This window comes from Lepisosteus oculatus, chromosome 20 (genome assembly GCF_040954835.1).
Source record: "Lepisosteus oculatus isolate fLepOcu1 chromosome 20, fLepOcu1.hap2, whole genome shotgun sequence".
Lineage (NCBI taxonomy): Eukaryota > Metazoa > Chordata > Actinopteri > Semionotiformes > Lepisosteidae > Lepisosteus > Lepisosteus oculatus.
This window is the reverse complement of record NC_090715.1, coordinates 4,279,075-4,299,129: the sequence shown is the minus strand read 5'-3', so window position 1 is coordinate 4,299,129 and position 20,055 is coordinate 4,279,075. Positions and strand designations below refer to the sequence as shown.

General features: G+C 38.6%; 1 protein-coding gene across 4 annotated transcripts in view; it reads left to right on the top strand.

Moving 5' to 3' along the window:
- hydin (HYDIN axonemal central pair apparatus protein) overlaps positions 1-20,055 on the top strand; it is a 91,486-nt gene that overhangs the window by 17,607 nt on the left and 53,824 nt on the right. For all 4 annotated transcript variants that reach the window (XM_015368617.2, XM_015368618.2, XM_015368619.2 and 1 more), the window contains exons 8-18: positions 5,384-5,585; positions 6,073-6,256; positions 7,569-7,668; positions 9,252-9,370; positions 11,524-11,747; positions 12,095-12,162; positions 12,672-12,904; positions 13,930-14,030; positions 14,563-14,698; positions 15,058-15,222; positions 15,773-15,925. In XM_015368617.2, the coding sequence (XP_015224103.2) occupies positions 5,384-5,585; positions 6,073-6,256; positions 7,569-7,668; positions 9,252-9,370; positions 11,524-11,747; positions 12,095-12,162; positions 12,672-12,904; positions 13,930-14,030; positions 14,563-14,698; positions 15,058-15,222; positions 15,773-15,925 (1,685 nt within the window). The remainder of the gene's footprint in view (positions 1-5,383; positions 5,586-6,072; positions 6,257-7,568; positions 7,669-9,251; positions 9,371-11,523; positions 11,748-12,094; positions 12,163-12,671; positions 12,905-13,929; positions 14,031-14,562; positions 14,699-15,057; positions 15,223-15,772; positions 15,926-20,055) is intronic.

The window sequence follows — 20,055 nt, the reverse complement described above, 5'->3', positions numbered from 1 at the left end:
TTTAATGCCGTTGAGCTACATGTGCATCAGGAAATTTGTATGTGTCATGTATGATGTTAATACCCTCAGACACCATTATAGAACAGTAAAGAAAGATCTGTAATGTTTCATATCTTGCATTCATATAGTAGCTCCAGAATCAGTTTAATACCTCTAGTGAATGTTCAGTAAGGATGATTTAACACTGCTTGTTTTAAGAAAAGGATGTTAAATTATAGACTCGGGCCTTTTGAGTTTCATGGTTTTTTACAGTTTTTACACAGTGAAATTAACTTATATAATCAGTCTTCTGTGTCACAATTATTGTAGCTTAAGACTCTTTGTTAAGTACCGTTGTGCAGTGGTCAGGAAGGATTTTATTTCCTTCAATCAGCTGAGCTGCCTTTCACAGCTGCAAGACAAGGCCTGGATCAATTAAGAGAAAAATGAGATAGGTCTTAAACTGAACCTCTATTGATTTGGCAACAGTTCATTAAATATCACTTTCCTGATTTGTATTGCTGCCACTTTGCATGCACACCTTAAATTGAACAGCTTGACCTCGGCCTGTAAGGAAATTCAATGTTAAAATGATTTCACTCTTGCTCTCTTGGATAGCAACACTGAACATATATAGCTGGAAGGGATGTGCTTATTTTAAGTATATATTGACCTGATCAGAGAACACATTGATTTGATTAGGAGACTTGTCATGTTCATAAGAAAAAAGAATTTCCCCTACACAAGAGTGAGTCCCAGTGTTTTCACATTTTACATAAGTGTATTTTGTTTGATTGACTTCGGTACTGTTTTGCACTGGTTTTATGAATCATACTTCTAGAGGCTAGTTGAATTTCATTTTTCATGAAACTAAAACTAGTGTACATGTCTTTCGTTTACCCATTAAGAAAAATAGTCTTATGGAAGAAATTATCCACAGTACTGTATATCAGGCACCTTTAGTTTAGTCATCAACATCTTGGTTGTTTGTATTTGTAGTAGCTTAGTTTTGGAGAAATATAGAAAATATTATCTTTTCTTTATGCCTTTATACATTCATACTGAGTAATACAGTTTATATTTTAAATATTTGAAACATTTGCTTTTTCATGTTGGCCTTTTGTTTTGTGGGTGAAAACCCTTGGCTATGCTAAATGATATTGAAGGGTTCTGAGTTGCTAAGCTCTTCAAACCTCTAAGCAATGTTACTTATATCTCAATTTTCTCATTAAGCATTTACGATTTGCAGTAGCAGTTGCCTGCTATTTCATATTATCAAGCTCAGCTCTTTGGTATATAGAAAAATGTAAATGTGCTGGTCTGTAGTGGCATCTTGTGTCTGTGTTCTCACATGGGCAAGAGCAGAATAACATAACTGATGCCATCACTGATATGCAATTAGACTGGACTGGTTACTGATCAGAAGAATGTGAACAGTAGGACCTCTGTGTGGAGAAGAGTTGTTTTCATTAACCTTTTTAAAACAAATTCACCAGTCATGGTTTCAGGCACTGATCACCAAATGACAGGGTTATAGACAATCAAAGCATGGTAACTCCTAGCTGACATTCACAATTGCAGCAGATCATTTCTGTTTTAACTGGGCAAGGCTGTATGCGCCTATCTCACAGGGTTATTGTGCAGTCTGTGAGAGGGTGTCAGGTTTATTCAGGCGGATTAAGCACCTCCTGTGCTTGTTATCTCAGGATTAAGTTTCTCACAAGACAAGTTCAATGACTTGTTCTTTTTCTTTATTGTCTTTCGCTCTGTGCACAAAGGTGTTTCTATTAAAGAAAGGCCTCAGCCATTTCACTGGGCCTGTGCTCCATCTTCTGTGAAGACTGAAGCTGTACAGCTTTTTAAAGGCATTTTTAAAAGCATTCTGTCATTTAATACCATAACACATACAACTAGTTATTTTACTGAACACATATACCTGGTTATACAGTTTTCCACTTAATACTAAAAAGATTTACGAAAATATTAAAATAAGAGCAATATGCTGAAGTTTTAAGGACACAGTCACAGTTTTTCTTCAGACAGGACATATTTGGAAAGAGGACTTTTCACGTGTGATGTTCACATTATTTGTACTATTTGCTTGCTTTACTTAGGACCAGTTACAAATGTGAAGAGTCTAGTTGTCCCATCTAGTCCATTTGTTATAATGTACCAAGTCTAGCCTGTTTGGTAAACATGATTTGTACTTATCAATAGCAACTCACCAAAACCAAAAGGTTTTAAGGGTTTGGACTGGTCTGCACTTTTTATATTGTTCATTCCTCTTCTTTTCAATGCGCAGATTAGTAAAAGGGCAAAGACAGAGTGTCCTACTCAATGGCAAGTTGTCAAAGACGCAATTCTGTTTGAGTTCTCCGACTGCATTTTCGCCACATTAACATTCTCCCTATGACAGAAATTATCATTCCAGAACAATCCCTTGTGCTGGGCACACAGCCATTCTGATTTCTAAAGGCTGATAAGATCTTCATTTATATTGGATTTGGAGCCTGCCTGAGATGGTGAAGACTTTTGTTGAGTAGGAAAGAGTATTTACTTCTTCTTTTTTCCCCTTTTTTTCGGCTGATGTTTTTAATGCCTCCCAAAGACAGTAATATCGATCAGTATATATTGAGATTTAGCTCAATGCCCCTTCACTCCAGAGCTTTTGTAGGCTCAGGAAGATTAGATTAAATAAAAAACATTAGATGTGTGTGTTTCATAAAATTCTATATGTAGGAGAGTACTGTATATGAAATCTGTATTTTCAAAGGGATCAAATTTGTTTAAATATGATTTATTTCTACCCAGATAATATTATTTATACCCAGCAAATATGATTTTTTACTGCTTCCCAATAGACTGTACCCACATTATAACATTATCCACTCTCTGTAATGGTGAAAGACAATTAATATTTTTATAAGTAAAGATAAACAATATTTATTTGAACCCTTTCAAGTGTCTGAGTTTAGCAAACATTTCTTTTAGAATATTGAAACGGTTAGATTTATTTATAATTCTTCTTAACATTTCAAGATGCATTTTTCCCCAAAGAGAGTGTCGTAAAAACCTCTATAATGCATTGCAGTTCTGAACCTTATTCCTGTTTACTGTGGATGTGATTTTTTTAAATATTATCAATAAGAATGGAACCTCTGCACCAGCATTATTTAAATCATTACAATGCCCCCGCAAAAATGTCAGGTTCTTTCTGAGAGGGAAACACTAATGATGAATTGAATTTTATTTTTAAAAAGCCAACCATGTCGATAATGTAGCTTGCAATAGGTGACAATTTCTTAAACTGGATTGTGCACTGAGATGGCAGGTGAGAAGTAGATAGATTACACTTTAAAGAACCGCCAGAAGAATGTGGATAGAGCTCTGGCTCCAGGTGCCTTCACTGTTTAAAATACAGTAATAACCTTTAGAGCCTATATGCAATTCAGTGCTTAAAATGAGCTGCAGTCGTTGTTTATGTGAGTGCAGATTTGCCTAGGGAATGGGGATTCTCTGCACAGCCTCCCCTGTCCTTAGAGATGATGCTTTTAATTTGTTTGTCAATCTGTTGTGGGGTTGTCAGCTGTGTACTCAGTCCTATTTTTCCTGAATGCAAATTTCACTTTTATTTGGGGTATACAAATAAAATAATAAAACCTACAGGATATACAGTATACAGTATCATTCTTTGATTTGATAAGGATCAATCATAGGGAAATATGTATATTAGTCATTATAACATGTAGTTATAATGTAATTTGAGATCTTTTATGTGGAAATGTATTTGTACTCCCTCAAAAATGTAAAAACCTCATGTGCTCTGCCTGTGTCTGTCACAGTTTTTGCTTGCTCAAAGAATACCAACAGGTTAGTAAAGCAATACTTTATTTTTCTAAATCCAAGTAGACTGTCCCCTGGGATTCTGTTTCTATGTACTGTAGGCAATCCTCTAGATGTTAGACATATCAATCTAGAATTACTTCTTTTTTGTTGCCCTTTTTATTGATGGGCACTACATGAACTATTCATTCCATGGGCAATGAATACCCCTGTCTTCTGTGACCAGTGGATGAGGTACATCAATGGTTTCTAAATCATATCTCTTGTTTTCAAGCACAATTGGTAAGACACTATCAGCCCGCGAGATTTATTAATTTTATGTGCTTCTGGTAAGTGAAACACTTCTGCCTCTTCATTGCTGATGTTTCATTTAACAAAGAACGTTCTCCTTCTGTTGTCCGAGGCATGCTGTTGACCCCTTCCTTGTGAAATACTCATTTAGTACATTGGCCGTTTCCCTTTCGTTGTCTAGACATTTCTCATTATTGTCCCGAAATACATTTGACTTACTTTATGGCCCTTTTGTTGTTGCAGTACTGAAAGAACCTGTTATCATTTATTTTACCCTCCATTGCAATAGTCCCTTCCATCTCTCTCCTGGCTCGTCTAATACTCTTTTTCACCTGTGCCTGCAATTCATTGTGCTCGTTTTCTTTAGCTGTACTTTCTTTCCCCTCTTGGTTGTCCTAACTGAATTGTTGAGCCACATGGGATACTGCTTGTTTAGTTTTTTTTTTATTTTCTCTGTCTTGGGTTAAATCTGTTCTGTTCTTCAAGCAGAACATCTTTAAACATTTTGCCACCTATTTCATATCTATCCTGTCCCATTTTTCTCCTGATCTCTGTCTCATTAATATCTGCTATTCTGAAGTTCTAAAATTTTGATTTGGACTCTCTGCAAAGTTTCAAAGTGGACTTCGAAGCACACCGTATTAGGATCACATTTTCATTCCTCTATCAAAAACATAAAAATGATTAACACCTAAAGTTTAGTATACTGTATATTGCTATCATTATAAAGATAATTAATCTTAATCAGGTTACAGGGGTGTTTGTTATGCATATGAAGCAATAATTCCATTGCTTACTGCTGTAATTAAGCAATGTTGCTGTATATACAGGATACCAGTTTATTATTGTCTTAACAGTATTGTTTCTGCCAGGTGTTTCTACAGCACAGATGCTTTTTATCCTTGGAGACAATGAGTGTACCAGGGTGGGGTCTGGTTAGTAGAGAGATGCCTCAACTATGCTACAGAAGAAAAAAATAACACTGTGTCCTTTGAATAAAAACAAAGTAGTAAACAAAATGCATTTTGAATTGACACATTTTGCATTGTATTTTCTTTTGCTTTTAGCGTTTTGAAACCTTGTGGTGCATGATGCAATTTTTCAGACCTAAAGAGCATTATTATCACTGGTATACAACAGCACAGGCTGTGTGAACAGGTTACTTACCCAACAGCACCATCTTGGTGACTGTGCCTGGCACTGCATCTCTTGCAATGTCTGTCCTCCTCCTGCCTAATAGATCCAGTTTGGTTTCTTCTTTCACTTTTAGGGGAGGATATATACATCAGCTTGTATGGAGCAGCTACAGACATTAATGTACGCCTGGACAAAAACTCAGTCATTGTCGAAAAAACATACATCACTATGGCCAACCAGCGCTCCATTGCCCTAATCAATAGGAGTGACATCGTTGTCCACTTCCAGTGGAAAACCTTTGCCACAGAGGAAGAAGAGGATCAGCAGAAGCTCAGGTGTGTTACAGTGTTCATAGCATCAGAGGCACAAATGGGCCAGGCAGGGGTCAGACAAGTTTCACTGTAGTGCAAGCTCCTGATGTTCTATGTGCCTTTGATCTGCCCCAGGTACGGGGTGGCAACTGCACCCTCACTAATCCCTTTCCTGTGCCATCTTCTGTAACATCAGGAGAGCTGTTGTTTTTTGATAAGTAGATTGGCCCAGCCATCTCACTTAAGTCTTTATCCTGTCTGCCCAGTGGGACACAGTGGCTCAGTTTAAGAGAGACCATGCTTTTTTTCCAGAGAAACGTCTGTAAGGAACAGCAGCATATGTTGTTGCCTGAAGGCGTACATCAGTTGCAGGTTGTGGCTGTGCTATAACCCACTTCCAGTCTAGCGTTTAGCCAGCTGCTTCTTTGGTGAAGCTGGGCACTTAATGTTCTTGTTTGTCCCAGCAATCCATGGCAGGTATCAACATATTTGGTTCCTTCTCGGGTTCCAGGTTCCGCTTGGATCTGCAGCGGGAAGAGGAGGAAGAGACTGACAGTTTCCTGGCTGAGTGCGACGCCGACCCCACCATCCGGGACAGGCTCTCCATCCTCTCCCGCACCTTCCTCAACCGGCGGAGGAGGCTGCAGGAGGACAGGCTGACTTTTTCCGATGACTTCATTGCCCTTGACCCGCTGGTGGGTAGCCATGGCCCTGCACCCTGGGGATACTGAACTCATCTGTGCCACTGACACGGATGATTTCATTACAGCTGCATACAAAAAAACATTTTGACTTAATCTGAGCAAATACCACTCGTGTTCTTCGTGTCATGTGACATTTCTTGTTATGATTATTCGGCTCGCGCCATTCTCTGTTGTTGCTGTTTAACATCTCAACTGTCCTGTTCTTTTATGAGCCCACTCTCGGGAAGGTAACAGTGACTGATGAGATCTAGCAGTTTGTGCTGTAGCTCCGTAAATCACACATAGTACAGTGGTCCTTTCCACTTGATGAAATACCACCTGCCCTTCTAAAACAAATGGGAAATGCTGTCTAGCCATATTCTGTCATCCAGCAATAACACACTTCTCAGCCCTGTACGACCTGTTCTTGAGCAGGCGTTTCCTTCATCATCATAGCAATGACGTTCAATATTTTTATATGATCAATTAATGTGGTAAAGTGCAGTGAATTGTACTTCTTTTATCGCGTTGTGATTTGTGAAAGTTTCCTTTTTTATTAGATGTTTTCTTGCTGAAGTAGGTTTTAAGACATGGCTCTTTTTTAATTTAACGGAAAGTCTTGCTGTTGCTCCATGGCCTTTAGAGGATAAGAAGTTTGCTGAGTCACTGGCTTCTGTGAGGTGTTATCCTGATTTTCATTCTTTTATTCTGACCATTGAGCTGAAAGAAATTCAGATACAGTTTTCATTACTGATCTGCAAAGTGCTAAGCGTTTGTTTCAGTCACAGGTGTAAAACCAGTTTCAGTCCTAACAAATGCAGCATTTTTAGCATTCCTTTACTACAGCACAGGGTCATTCCTGTAGGCTTGTCCTTTGTGATTTTGTGGTACATGCAATTTGTCACTTCTCAATAAACACTAAGTAAAGTAAAGCCAAGAGTCTTACATAATTCCTTCTTGTACCCTTAAAAGACCCACCCTGCAGCATTGGAAAGCACTGTCAGCATCTTAAGACTAAGCACCTTTCTGCATTCTGTGCAAACTCCTGCTTGCAATGTTAAATTTTTAGGAGTTTTATTTAAGTACTAAGCACAGATTTTTCTGATTAATTTTCCAGTCAAGCTTGAAGTAAATCATTTTTCTGATCCTCATTACAAAATGCAACACATCTACTCCTCTCTAAATTTGAACATTTTATATCCTGTGTACCTCATGGTCATTCATGCACAAAAGATGTTCAGTAGCATTCAGCTGGATGAACTTAAAACTGCTATAGGTTTGAAGCTGAGCTTTCCTTTCTTTGATTGTTGTCTTGTGTTCGCAGGAAGGTGACATCTGGCCAAATTCCGCTGCTGAAGTGAATATTATTTTTAAACCAAAAGAGGCAAAGATTTACCAACAAACTGTGTACTGTGACATTACAGGTAAGAAGTGTAAACCAGGAGTCCCATTCGGTATCTTTTACTTACCATCATTTCTTATCAGCCCTACCCCACAATTATTCTAAATGGGGAAAAATGTCTGGAAAACATTTGTGATTGTGATACGCCCAGGAGTTTAGAGGGCTGATTCATTTGCTGTTGTCATCGTGTACACTCCAAAACTGGGCGACTGGTTAAATTAACAAGTTGAGCAGGGTCATCTTTGAGAAGCTGGTTGCTGGGAGGAAAGCCTTGTGCATCACTTCACTTCCTCATATAGAGGAAGCTGGACGTTAATTGGCCACACTATGTGCAAAATATATTTTTACCTGTAACCCAATTTCAAGGTTTATTAAATATTTACACAGGCATATTATTTTTTAATTGGAACATGATCTTGGCCCTGCATCGTTATGACAATGAACATTTCAGCCTGGAGAGGTCAAAGCTCCTGCTTTCTTCCTCCCCTGTCATCGATAATAAATAAGTAATTGAACAGTTTAATTGGAATTTTTCTCAACCTGGCTACCTAGAATCCTAGGGATGCATTCTTAAGGTTTCATGGATATCCAGATCACCTTTGTTCTGCACCAGCATGACAGCTAATTAGTCAAGGTTATTGTGATATTATTAATCCAAGGAAACTCTGTACCCTGGCTGTCATCCAAATTAATTTTCTTCCACCTTCATAGAATATTCAGTAGACTTGTATTCCTCCTTTAGTAGATCTTGCAATGGTATACATCATACAGCCTTCTGTCCCTTGTATCTGTCATGCAATATTCAGATGTGCGTTGATATTTTTTAAGTAGATGATTTAAGACTTTAAACCACAAACACCTGTAAGTGGAGAAAAAAATCCTCTATTGGTCACCATGTAACGTCTGTCTTGTTTCTCTGTAGTCTGGACTAGAACACATACTGTAAAGTACGAGCCCCACTTTTCCTAACAAGGCTTGTTCCTTAAAGTTACCACTCATTTTTTTTCAGAAAAGGAAGATCTAACTTCTTTTTGTTAACACCCATATTTCAAAAGCTGTATAATTATAATGGAGATAAAACTTTTTGATACACTTTTAAAAGGAACATCTGCTGGTTTAAGGTCAGAAAGGCCTCTTTTTAGACACATGGATTTCCAATTAAGTGCTTTTTTATTTCAGTGGAATCCAGGCAACCCACCTACTCAGTGTGCTTCTGTGCCTACCGATCTACCTGCATTTTCACATCTCATAGCTGAAGTCTTGAATTAATCTTCCTTTCTTTTAATTTGTTTTGTCTCTTCTAGCTCTGTAGTTCCATCCCTGCACTAAGCGGAACTTCATTTGCAGTATAATCAACTTAAAAACAGACTCTTCCCCAGCTGTGTTCACTGTCAGAAGAGTTACATAAAAATATTCTTATGTTTTAATATTTTTCTAAATATGGGTAGTGGTGTTAACAAGTGGTTTTTGAGATCAGTTGAAGAGCTCTTGCTGTCAAGCAGTTACAGAGGACACAGAAAAAGCAATGTTGGCAAGACATGTTCACCTCAGATTTGAAATGCAGCCCAGTGCAGGAAGACTGATCAAGCTCTCTGTTCCCCTCAGGTCGGGAATCTCGTCTGCCTCTGAGGATTAAAGGAGAAGGCATTGGACCTAAACTGCAGTTCAGCTTTGACCAGCTGGACATGGGAAACATATTTGTAGCTTCAAAACACAGCTATGAGGTACAGGCAGAAATAAAAATATGACTCACATGATGGAACATTAGCTGAGAATAAAATCCAGTGTGCCACAAAGGCACTCAAAACTTAAATAATTTAACTTGATTGATCCAAGTGAAAAAATTATAATTTTGTATTCGTTTTGCTTCACTGTCTCAATACTCACGAAAATGTGAATGAAACATAACTGTTTCTTGTGCCTTTAAAATCATAATGGTAGTTGCATTCTGCATGACCTGCATTTGAGAACGTTGAAGAGAAAAAAAGAGAATGGGAATAAAGTTTGTAATGTTTTTTCTTTTCTATTACCTATATATAGAACATGAATTTGTCAGAATAGTGGCTTAATTATTCACAGAAGCTCCAGCAGGTTTAAGAGCGGTGTCTTGTTTGTGTTTAAATTGTTGTGGTTGATTCTTAATAGAAAGTACGAGTATCCACAGAATTTGGGATCACCTTGACTGTAGCATCTGTGAATTTTGTAGATCAAACTGAGCTGATAGGAATGCTGTGGGCAATGCCAGACTTTAATTACCATCATGCCTCGGGCACTGAAGTATGAATTCCTCAATATGTAGGTTAGTTACTTAAGGTTCAAGTGATAATGGCTTCAGCAGAAAAGATTCTCTTGGCCGGTGAAATGATCCATTTTTGTTCTGTGCTATTTTTTTACTACATTATCCACATTCCCATGAGAATGAGTTTGTATCCTATATAAGGAGAAATACAAGGTGTATTTCAATAATATAGACCAGTTTGCACAGTGTTGTGCATTGGACCGTTTTATGAGGATCAAATCTTTACATAGTAAACTTATCATCTAGTTCTGATTACAATTTTAAAAGAAATTCATAAACTACGATCACAAGTTTTAAAGACATTGAACATAGCCTGCCATAGTTTGAGTACATTCACTCAGGAATGGTGGGACTTCAAAACAAAGCAAATGTGTTCTACTTTAGAGCTGAATATTAGTGAGAAGTGTTTTGTTTTCCTGCAAAAAATGTCCCCCTGAGTCAATGATTTCAGATCCATATTGTACAAAGACATGTAGATTTAATCTAGATGTGAATTTATTTGAAAATACCTATTCAACAAAATCTCCCCAGTTTATTATGAATCATAATAAAATAATAATAATCATGATTTCATTTATTTTTCACAGAAAAATAGCAGGTAATCTGTGGAACTGAATCTACATATTTAAGGGATCCCGTGTGCTTTCTTTTTTATCTTGTGTTAAACTAAATATGATGAATGATCTGGCTGATGGTTTTGTTGTACTGTACTCTAACTTGGGAGAAAGGATACAATTAAATAATAGCATCTAACCAGAAAATACAATTGTATCCTTTTGATACATCAGCTATAAATGTCATACATGAGATCTTAAGAGTTGTAACAGATATGATTTTTCTAAATTGATTGAAGAAATCTATAGCTAATGAGTAAGATGATTTAGGTGCTTGTTCATAGTTCCCAAAGGCTCATAGTTTTCTGCCTTTGTATTGCTCCACCTTTAATCGGAAATGTTCATTCATTGCACAGCATATCAACATCTGTGGTGTGCCAGAGACGTAATCACACAAAACCTGTTCTCTTTTGATATATATCCGTAAGATATATCTATTTTATATGTAAGATAATATAAGAAATACAATAGATGTACTGTGAGACATTTTGTTCTGTTTTCAAAAACAGAATGAGTGTTCACATTCATCAGTTTCTTCAACACAGATGCTGTGGCTTGGGAAAAGTAGGCGTCAGCAGGAAATAAAATTGGGACTCAACGTTAGAGGTTATTGCTTAACCTCTAAGTCTGAACTGCCCATACAACTGAGTTAGCTGTTAAGTAAAAGGTTTACATAAAGGTCTGGGTTCCTCTCTCAGTAAGTAGGGTTGAGTTTCCACAGTCACTGTTGTCCAATTTAGGAGGTCAGGAAAAGGGCTTGGCTGTGCTTCTTGGAGTGAAATTTCATTTAATGTTGGCTGGGATTCAAGCAAGCTTGTCCCCAGTGGTTGGCACTACCATTACAGGAAGAGTGCAAATTCCGATTTCAAGATAATTCAAGATAGCCTCAAGAGAACGTGTTGGTGGAGCAGACTTTACAAATATACGTCCTCCTAAATGCATTAAGCTTCTTCTTCTCCATCAGGTGCTGCTGACTAACCAGGGTCGTATTGATGCCACGTTCAGCCTTGTGCCCCCCAGCTCTGCCTTGGGTGCCTGCTTCTCTTTTAGCCCCAGTGAGGGCACAGTACCACCTGGAGGCTGTCAGGCTATGGAGGTGACTTTCTCCTCCAGCATCCTGGGAGCCTTCTATGAAGAGTTCTTCTTCTCCATCAAAGGAAATCCACAGGGCATCGCCATCATCTTCAGGTATTTGAGCCACTTCCTTAAAGAGCTTTATTCTGGATAAATTAATATAATATGTTTTGCCCAATGTGATAAATGGTTCTGTTGAAGCTATGAATATGGAGGAAAGAGCAATTCTGTGAATTCTGTGTCTGTTGAAACTTTCTTCATGATAAAGATTTAGAACTGAGCTCAGGAGTTAGTCCCTGTCCTGTCCACCATGGACGGGTAATGGTTTCTTTTCTCATTCACTGTAAAGTACACCGTAACTGACTACCTTCATGTCTACCTTGGTGCATTACGGCTTAAATTTACAAGTGTATGATTGTGGAATTTGCCGAATTAATAGGTCCTCAACATATATTTCACAGGGGCTGTGTGATGGGACCCACATTTCATTTCAGTGTGCCAGAGCTAAACTTTGGAGATGTGTCCTTTGGTGAGTCCATACATTACCGACATGGAGAAAAGTTAGTAACCTTAGAATCCTTTGTGGGTTCTAATGGTGCATTGAATGCAGATGTTAAATCAGCATCTAAATTATTTTATTTATATTACTTTATTGTATCTTTATACAAGGGAGTTTTTATTTGTTTTATTTCATTGGGGTGAATGAATATCAAAGTTTAACTGCTTCTGTCAGTTTTTTTGAGCCAACATTAACTTCATACAACAATAGAACACAATGGTGCACACTACAGAGGGGAATGTGAACTATACTTAATGTTGCTAAACCTTCATTTGACATTAAACTCAGAGTGGGCTTATTCAGTGCACTCACCAGTGAGGAGAAATTAGTCCAGGTTATGCAGTCTTTCCACCCATTTACAATGTCTCTGTTTTGCAAGTACTGTGAGTTGGGCTAGTGAGGTTAATTTAATCTGTGATGGGAATTAGTAATTGGCCAAAGATTTAAATACTTGCTTCATCCTTTTCTCACTTTTAAAGGATTTCCTCATACTCTGACCTGCTGCCTGAACAACACCTCTCTGGTGCCAATGACCTTTACTCTGCGTGTTCCTGGAGATGGAAGTGGGGAAGCCAGCATGACCAGTGCCAGTCAGGTCTCAGACATGAACAGGACGACCTGGGCCAATTTCAGCCAGGCGGACCGGCCCAGAGAGTTCACTGTGACCCCCAGCAACGGGACTGTCCGTGCCCAGGGACTGACCGACATTCAGGTGCAAAGATCTGCAGAAGCTGACTCTCACATCCAGTATGAAGAGCTTTAAAGCTTTTAAGACTCCTTGGAAATGAAAGAATTTGTCCAAAAGTATATTTGCATAAAGAGTATGTGTTTAGGCATTTGTGTAAGTTCTGCTACTCCAGGTGCTTTTTGTTTTGATTGTTGTTACTGTTACAGTAGTTTTGGAATGGAAGTGGCATTAAAAGAATGGAGACACTTTCCAGGACAGGTTTGCATACAGCAAGCAGAGATGTAAGGGTACACCAACGTTTAATCTTGAAACAGGGACAGCATCACCCTCTGCAGTTGAAAAAGTTAATTTATTATTGATCAGCGTCTGAAGTTGCCAAAAGCCTTTTGTTTTCTGCTTTTATCTTCTGTTCTAAAATAAATGACACCTAGACTTATGAAACCTTTAATCGTCGTTATGTATTAATGAGCACTTGGAATATGATATCCATCACTCTTTAACTGACAGCTTCATAAGACACAGCATGTCACAAAAGCCCGCTGCTTCGTTAGATATTTCTCCGCCCCTCAACTGCTGTCTGTAAATATCCTACTCTGTTCACTTAAATGACAGCCAAATGTCACTTCTGAACTTTAATTTGCTCTTTCACATTACCTGAATATATATTAGGAGCTGAGTAAATAGTGTGCTACTGTGGATAGGAAATAAATCTGTAGAGTTGCCCAGAGGTTCTTGTAGGAATAACAAGTAGGTCAAGTCCTTACATGGTGCACATTGAGTTTACAGTGACAAGGGTCTTAACTTGGTGGAGTGAACAAATTATCCAGTAAATAGCTTTTATCTATTTGATATACTGCATCAATGGCTCCCTTCCCCCATTTTTTCAGCTTCAGTAGAATATAACTTTGAACAGTGCTCTACTTTATCGCCTATCCCTTGTCCGTCCCCTGTCTGCTTCACCTTTCTTATAGGAATCATTATTAGAGCTTGAACCCCCCAAGCCCACTGAGTGCAGCAGTGACAGTGCTGTGTGGCTGTTGTCTCTGCAGGTGACCCTGTGCTCGAACACAGTGCAGTGCTATGAGCTGGCTCTGGTGGTGGATGTGCAGGCAGTTGGGGAGGAGGTCCTGGCTCTGCCAATCATTGCAAGGTAAGAGGACCGGCTTTGAATTATGCTCTCAGTAGGGGGTGGCTATGAGTGGAATGTAGCAATGTTCTTTATCTTAAGTGAATTAAGACACAAAAGGAATATTATTGTCATATAATATATAGATTATGTTACTGTGCTGACACCTGAAGAAGGCTCTTTGGCCGAAATGTTGTTTTCTTTCTTCTCTTTTCAGAATGGAATAAACCTGTTACTTGTTCCTTTTGTAGATTATGTTAAGATTTTATTATAATTCTACTGTTGTTTTCAACACATTTCAGTCTTCAAATTGTACAAAGAAGCGCACAGATATCAGTACAGTGTGTTGAGGGAATAAGATGTATTTCCCTTCACACTCTAATGGTGAAGAAACATACAGTATGTGGCAGGCTGCTATCCTTTGAGGGTTGTGTAATGTAGAGTAAACCCGTAACAGAGATTTTAACAGAGTACAATAAATTCCAACTTCAGAACAACAAATAAGTGGCTCATCTGACTGTTTTTTTTTCCTTTGCTTTGATTTATTATCCTCTAGATGTGTTATTCCTGCTTTGCGTTTGGAGACCCCAGTTTTGGACTTTCACAAATGCTTCCTGGGTTACCCCTATCAGAAGACAGTGAAGCTGATGAATAATAGTGACCTGCCAGCTTGCTATGGCTTACTTTCACAGGTCAGTTTGGGAAGACAAAAACTTCCTGGGTCTATCCACTTGTGGTGATTACAGGTCACTGAAGAAAATGTGAACTTTTGGGCTTCTGTTGTCATGACTGATTTTTGAGTTGCTTTAGCTTGGTGATTGGTTCTTCTTAATTGTTGAAGTGTCAATCTGACGTTTCATATGAAGCAGTCTATTAAAGGTGATTTTTTTCCTTGCTACTAAGTATTTTTTCTGACAGGCCCTGTCATTCTGATTAACATCACTGTCCATTCTGAATGAAAACACATGTCACATGCATACTGCCGAAACAGAGTGAAGACCTGCACCTGCAGCATGTTTCATCAGTAACTGTTGCACATTCCTTTCTGCAGGAGTACGAGGAGTTTCCTGCTCTGCTGTATTCTAGCCCTCATCCTCGTGGCATCCTCGAACCCCATTCCATGGTGGAGGTTCCACTTATCTTTCAGGCAAAGGCCAAAGGCAGGCTTGAAACCGTGGCACTGATCGCTGTGTTTGGCAGTGAAGAGCCACCACTTGTGAGTTTTAATCAATTGAATGTACACTCATATATCAGTAACACAGTATGTATAGTTGCCTGTTTGCATTTTTACATTTGAATGATAATTTCCCCATGCCATCAGTTGTCCTATATTTTCAATAAGACATAGGACTGTTTGCTCATTTCTTTATTGCACTTGTCCATACTGCGACACTAGTAACAAACTTATCGACAGAACTCTTCATGTTACAAATGAGTCTCTTAATTTGATATAGCAGGACATGATGTATTTGATTATATATAGTTCTAAAGGCCATAGAATTCAGATATTATAAAAAATCTTACACTATTCATTAAAAATAATAATGTATTCCATAGCACTTAACGCCTGATTATATCACTTAGTGAGCAGAACATCTGGCCTTGGATTGACCTTTAATATCCTTATGTAGCAGTTACACAATTGAGCTTTCAGCAGACTTTGTATAATAACATTGTATTTTCCTTACGAAATATAGACATAAGCCAAAATAACCCATCTGCTTTAGTATCTCCTGTATTCAGTCAAACTCTTCCTGTTTCCTCAGGGGCTGCACTTGTCCTGTATTGGTGAAGGGCCAGTGGTTCACGTTAAAGTGACTGAAGTGGATTTCGGGAGCATCCCAGTTTTGACAGACATAACCAGGACACTGCAGCTGTCTAACCAGTCCCCAATCCCAGCGCGTTTCTTGGCACAAATGGTGGGTAATTTGTACTGCTGAGCCTCAGGGCATATTCTTTACCAAAGAAATGTGAAAAAGCTCTTGCAGTCTTTCATTTCTCTAGGGACTAATGCAATTCAGACAGTTTTTTTTCTGTTTTCTCCATCATGCAATACCTGCTGTAATTCACAATGCTAATTTTAATTAATTTAGTCTAATTGGCTGTTCAATTAATTAGTTCAGTCATTCCTTGCTTGGTTCATTCATCACTTAATTAGATGTTCTGGCCAAAAGCAGCCCTGATTTAGACTGGTCATGTTAGTCAGAGCAGGCAGGGTGATTCTGACATGTGGCAGAACAGCTCTTGCAAACAAGGGAATTACAGGCCTGACCTACCCTTTGCTTGACATCTAGAGAGAAAAAATCATCCTAGCCTTGAATTGTTTTTCTTGAATCTTTACTTTCTGCAAACACTATGGGAGCTTAGTTGGTCCCTCTGTCAAACTGGATCCATGGTAGGTAGACAGATGATTATCAGATTATAATGTGAGTCATACGCTAGCCCTGTAACAACTAGGCCACCCCCCTTTAACATTACAATCACTGCCATCTAGCTATTGAAAGGCATAGATGGTAGTTTATTTTGATTTCTATAATGTATTTAGCATAAGCATTTCTACATTAAGCAAAAATTTGTTAGACAGTTTGTTGCTCATTCTCAGTGTTTACCATGAATTATGTTATGGATTAAAATGAGTTTCATTCCACAAGACATTTTTTGTTGAACTCCAGGTACTTTATGCAACCCCACTCCCTTCCAGTGCTCATTTTAATTTAGACTTTTATTAAAAAGCTGTGCTTTATGTTTTAGGAGCCAATCTACTTATGTAATTTATGTGCAGAGATTCAGAAGACTTACTGTGCCCCAATCCTGTTGAGCAGCTTCTATTATACCTGGAAATATTATAAATGCAGCATTCGAGCTGCACTCGGAATAGTGTTGAAGGCATTTGCATTTAAAACAGACCTAGTGGCAGTGAGTGATTTATGTGTTTGGGGACAGATCAGTCTCTCCTAGAGATACCATCTAAGAAGTTAGACAAAGAATGGTTTGGTATATATTTAGTATTGCTTTTCTGTATCAGAAAACTAGAGCAATGTGATCTTTCATAGTCTGAGGACAAGACAGTGATAGGCATCAGGGAACCGAGAGGCCTTGCTTTTGTCTGTCCTGCAACAGGCAAGCTTTCTTTTCTTTTTTTAGCTAGCACTGGGTTTCACTAAGGCAACAATAAGCAGTTCATAACTCTGCCAAATATTAATTCTATTTAAAAAATATCTACAGTACATGGTAAAATAGGTGTACTGTATTTATAAAATCTGAACTTCTTTGATAAGAACCCTAAAGATGGTTGCAAATGAAAGAATGCCATTAAGCTATTGATCTTACTTTTGGTTGATGGTCTCCACCGTCTTGAATGGTCCTAAACTTTAGTTTCCACTTCTGTTAAACTGTTGTGCCTGGTTTCACCAAAAAAAATCCAAACTACTGTTTTTATTTGTATTCTATGAAGGCTGTAGAAAAATGTTTTGTAGCTTTAGGTAAAAAAAATGTACAATAGTTTTTTTTCATCTTTACACCTCTTTGATCTGATGCAGTTCAAAGCAATTGATGGGATTAAGTCATTTCAGTGCGTGTCTGATCCGATTATTGATATTTCAGTACGCATACTGCTTGCTCAGATATCGTCTTCAGGGTAGGTTCCCTAGAGCTGTGTTACTAAAGCCATTTCCATATGTGCAGCACAGCGCTTTTTTCCCTGATGACCCCTTACTACTAATTTTCCCTCTCAAGACTCTTCAGAGATTGAAAATGTGATCTATGACACTGTTAAAATAAAGATCTATTACTGCGGAACGAATGAAACCACCCACAGCTGCAATTCCTTTTTATATCACCCCCCAACCACCGCCATTACAATTCTGATGCTAATTCATTGAAGAATAATCTCTGATCCTCTTGTGGTGAGGCCATTTGGATGATATCTATCTGAGTGCCTGAAGAGAAACAGATTTTAGCTTTGCATTTGTAATGAAAGAGTCTCAGAGCTGTGCTTCCTTCGCCCCACTCTCCCCTGAGCAATAGTGAGCATTCTTCCTCTTATTTTACAGAGATGCTTCAGTGCATCTGGCTTACTTCTCTGCGGCCTGTTATTTAAACTTTTTCAAGAAATTGCTTTTATTTCTGACTTTGTGCTTTCTATGCTTCAATCTTTTTCCTTTTACTGCTCTCCTCGGTTCTCTGTGTTGGATGAAATTCTCTGAAGTGAGCTGGAATTGCTGAAGTGGTACCCCATGTAAACCGCCAACTTTATGTCTGCTCTCTGGTAAAATAGAAATGTGTCTTATAGAAACGCATGTCTACAAAAGAGACCATTTTAGGTCATATTGATGATATATGACAAAGGAGGGCAATTAATGTCACTGTTGTCCTTTTGTAAAGCACATTTCAGCATCTTCAAACAAATCGTGATGTGAGGTTCAAACACCTCTACCCTCTCTTTCACCACCATGTCATCCTGACTCGTTTAATCTTAAGAGGATTGCTCTTGTTCTAGAGATGTTTAATGCGTGCTGTGGGATTTCTTGTAAAAAGCACAAAAAGGGTGTGAGGAGGATGCTCCTTAAAGTGGTAGAGTAAAACAGAAATAAAAATTAGTATGTTACCCTGCGTAAATGTATAGAGGTGACCATTTTAAAAAGAGTGGCATATGCAGCATTTTTTTAAAGATGAGCTCAGGATGTGTATTTGTTTGTTTCTGTAATATAATCCGTATCTTTATTCAGCAGTGCAGAATGTGGAAGTGTAAGAACAGATATTTCTGACACACAAGAGCTGAGGGAGATTGGCGAAACAGGTCGGGGAGTGGAGGCCGACAGAGACTGATGAAAGATCAGGCGAGAGCAAACAAGGCTGGTCCCTGACTGTACGCGAGCTCACGACTACTCTGGGCAAAGTGGCTGTGCTGCCACATGGGATTTTCTGATAAGGGGGTTTCAGATATCTGCCAGTAGTCTGATGCATGGCTAGATAGACTTAGAGCTGGCAGGCAGAGCGGGTTAGAGTCAGACGGAAATATTCTCCTGCGGGATTCTGAGTGTCCTTCTGAAACACGGGCTTGTTGTGCAGCGAGCACTGCCCTGGTCTGAAGGTGCTCAATGGCAGAGCACCGGATCAGTGGCAGATCAGAGTTTAAATATTCTGTTCTGAAGGCATTACCACCTGTTAATTTGGGGCAGGTGGATGGGACAAGTAGCCCAAGCAATTCCTATTGAATCACTGAAAAAACTTTTTATGCCCGGACAAGCCCCAGCTCACAGTCCTCAGTCTCCATGGAAACAGAGCACATCTGCACGAGGAGTTGAACACCTTTCAGAGCTGTGAGTTTTGGCTCGCCTGGGCACAAACATTTTCTACAGTGACAATAAAGGAAGAAGAGACTGAAATTTAACTGTGGTGGGAAATGAGAAAATGAAGCAGGCCAAGGTGTATGAAGATATGAGTAGTTTTGGCAGGAGAGAGTGAAAGTTTGCATCTGTTGTTTCCTAAATGCCTTAAAGGCACCTGTCTAGAAACTCTAGCTTATGCAATTAGTACATCATTTTGTAGCCTGCTTAATTTGATACTGAGTCAAAATGGTAAAATATGTTATTAATCACCAGAGCTTTGCAGTGACAACAGCTCAGTGATTTTTGTGTTTTTGTGATTCTTGTGATTTTTGTGAACTTGCAGAAAAGACATTTCATTGCCAGCAACTACTGCTGCACGCTGTATTGTTGTGCATTTGATAAATAAACTTTGATTTGATTTGAATTAGAGTACCACAGTGTTCAACAGTTTATTTTCAAGTCTTTTTTTCCAGGTAGGATTTCCCTATCTTATCAAGCTGAAGGAAATCAGAGTAGTTGAGGTATTGCTTTTAATAGTAATGCCCTTTATTCAACGCCATGTATAGCATTGCCCATGAGTATGAAAATGAAGTAGAATGGCATTGCTTAGGTGTGATGAAGTATTTGTATCTGACACAGTTACAGTTATGTTTAGTTTCTGAGTGCAATAGTATATCCTCAACAGGATTAAAAGAGGTGGAAGACCATAACACAACAAA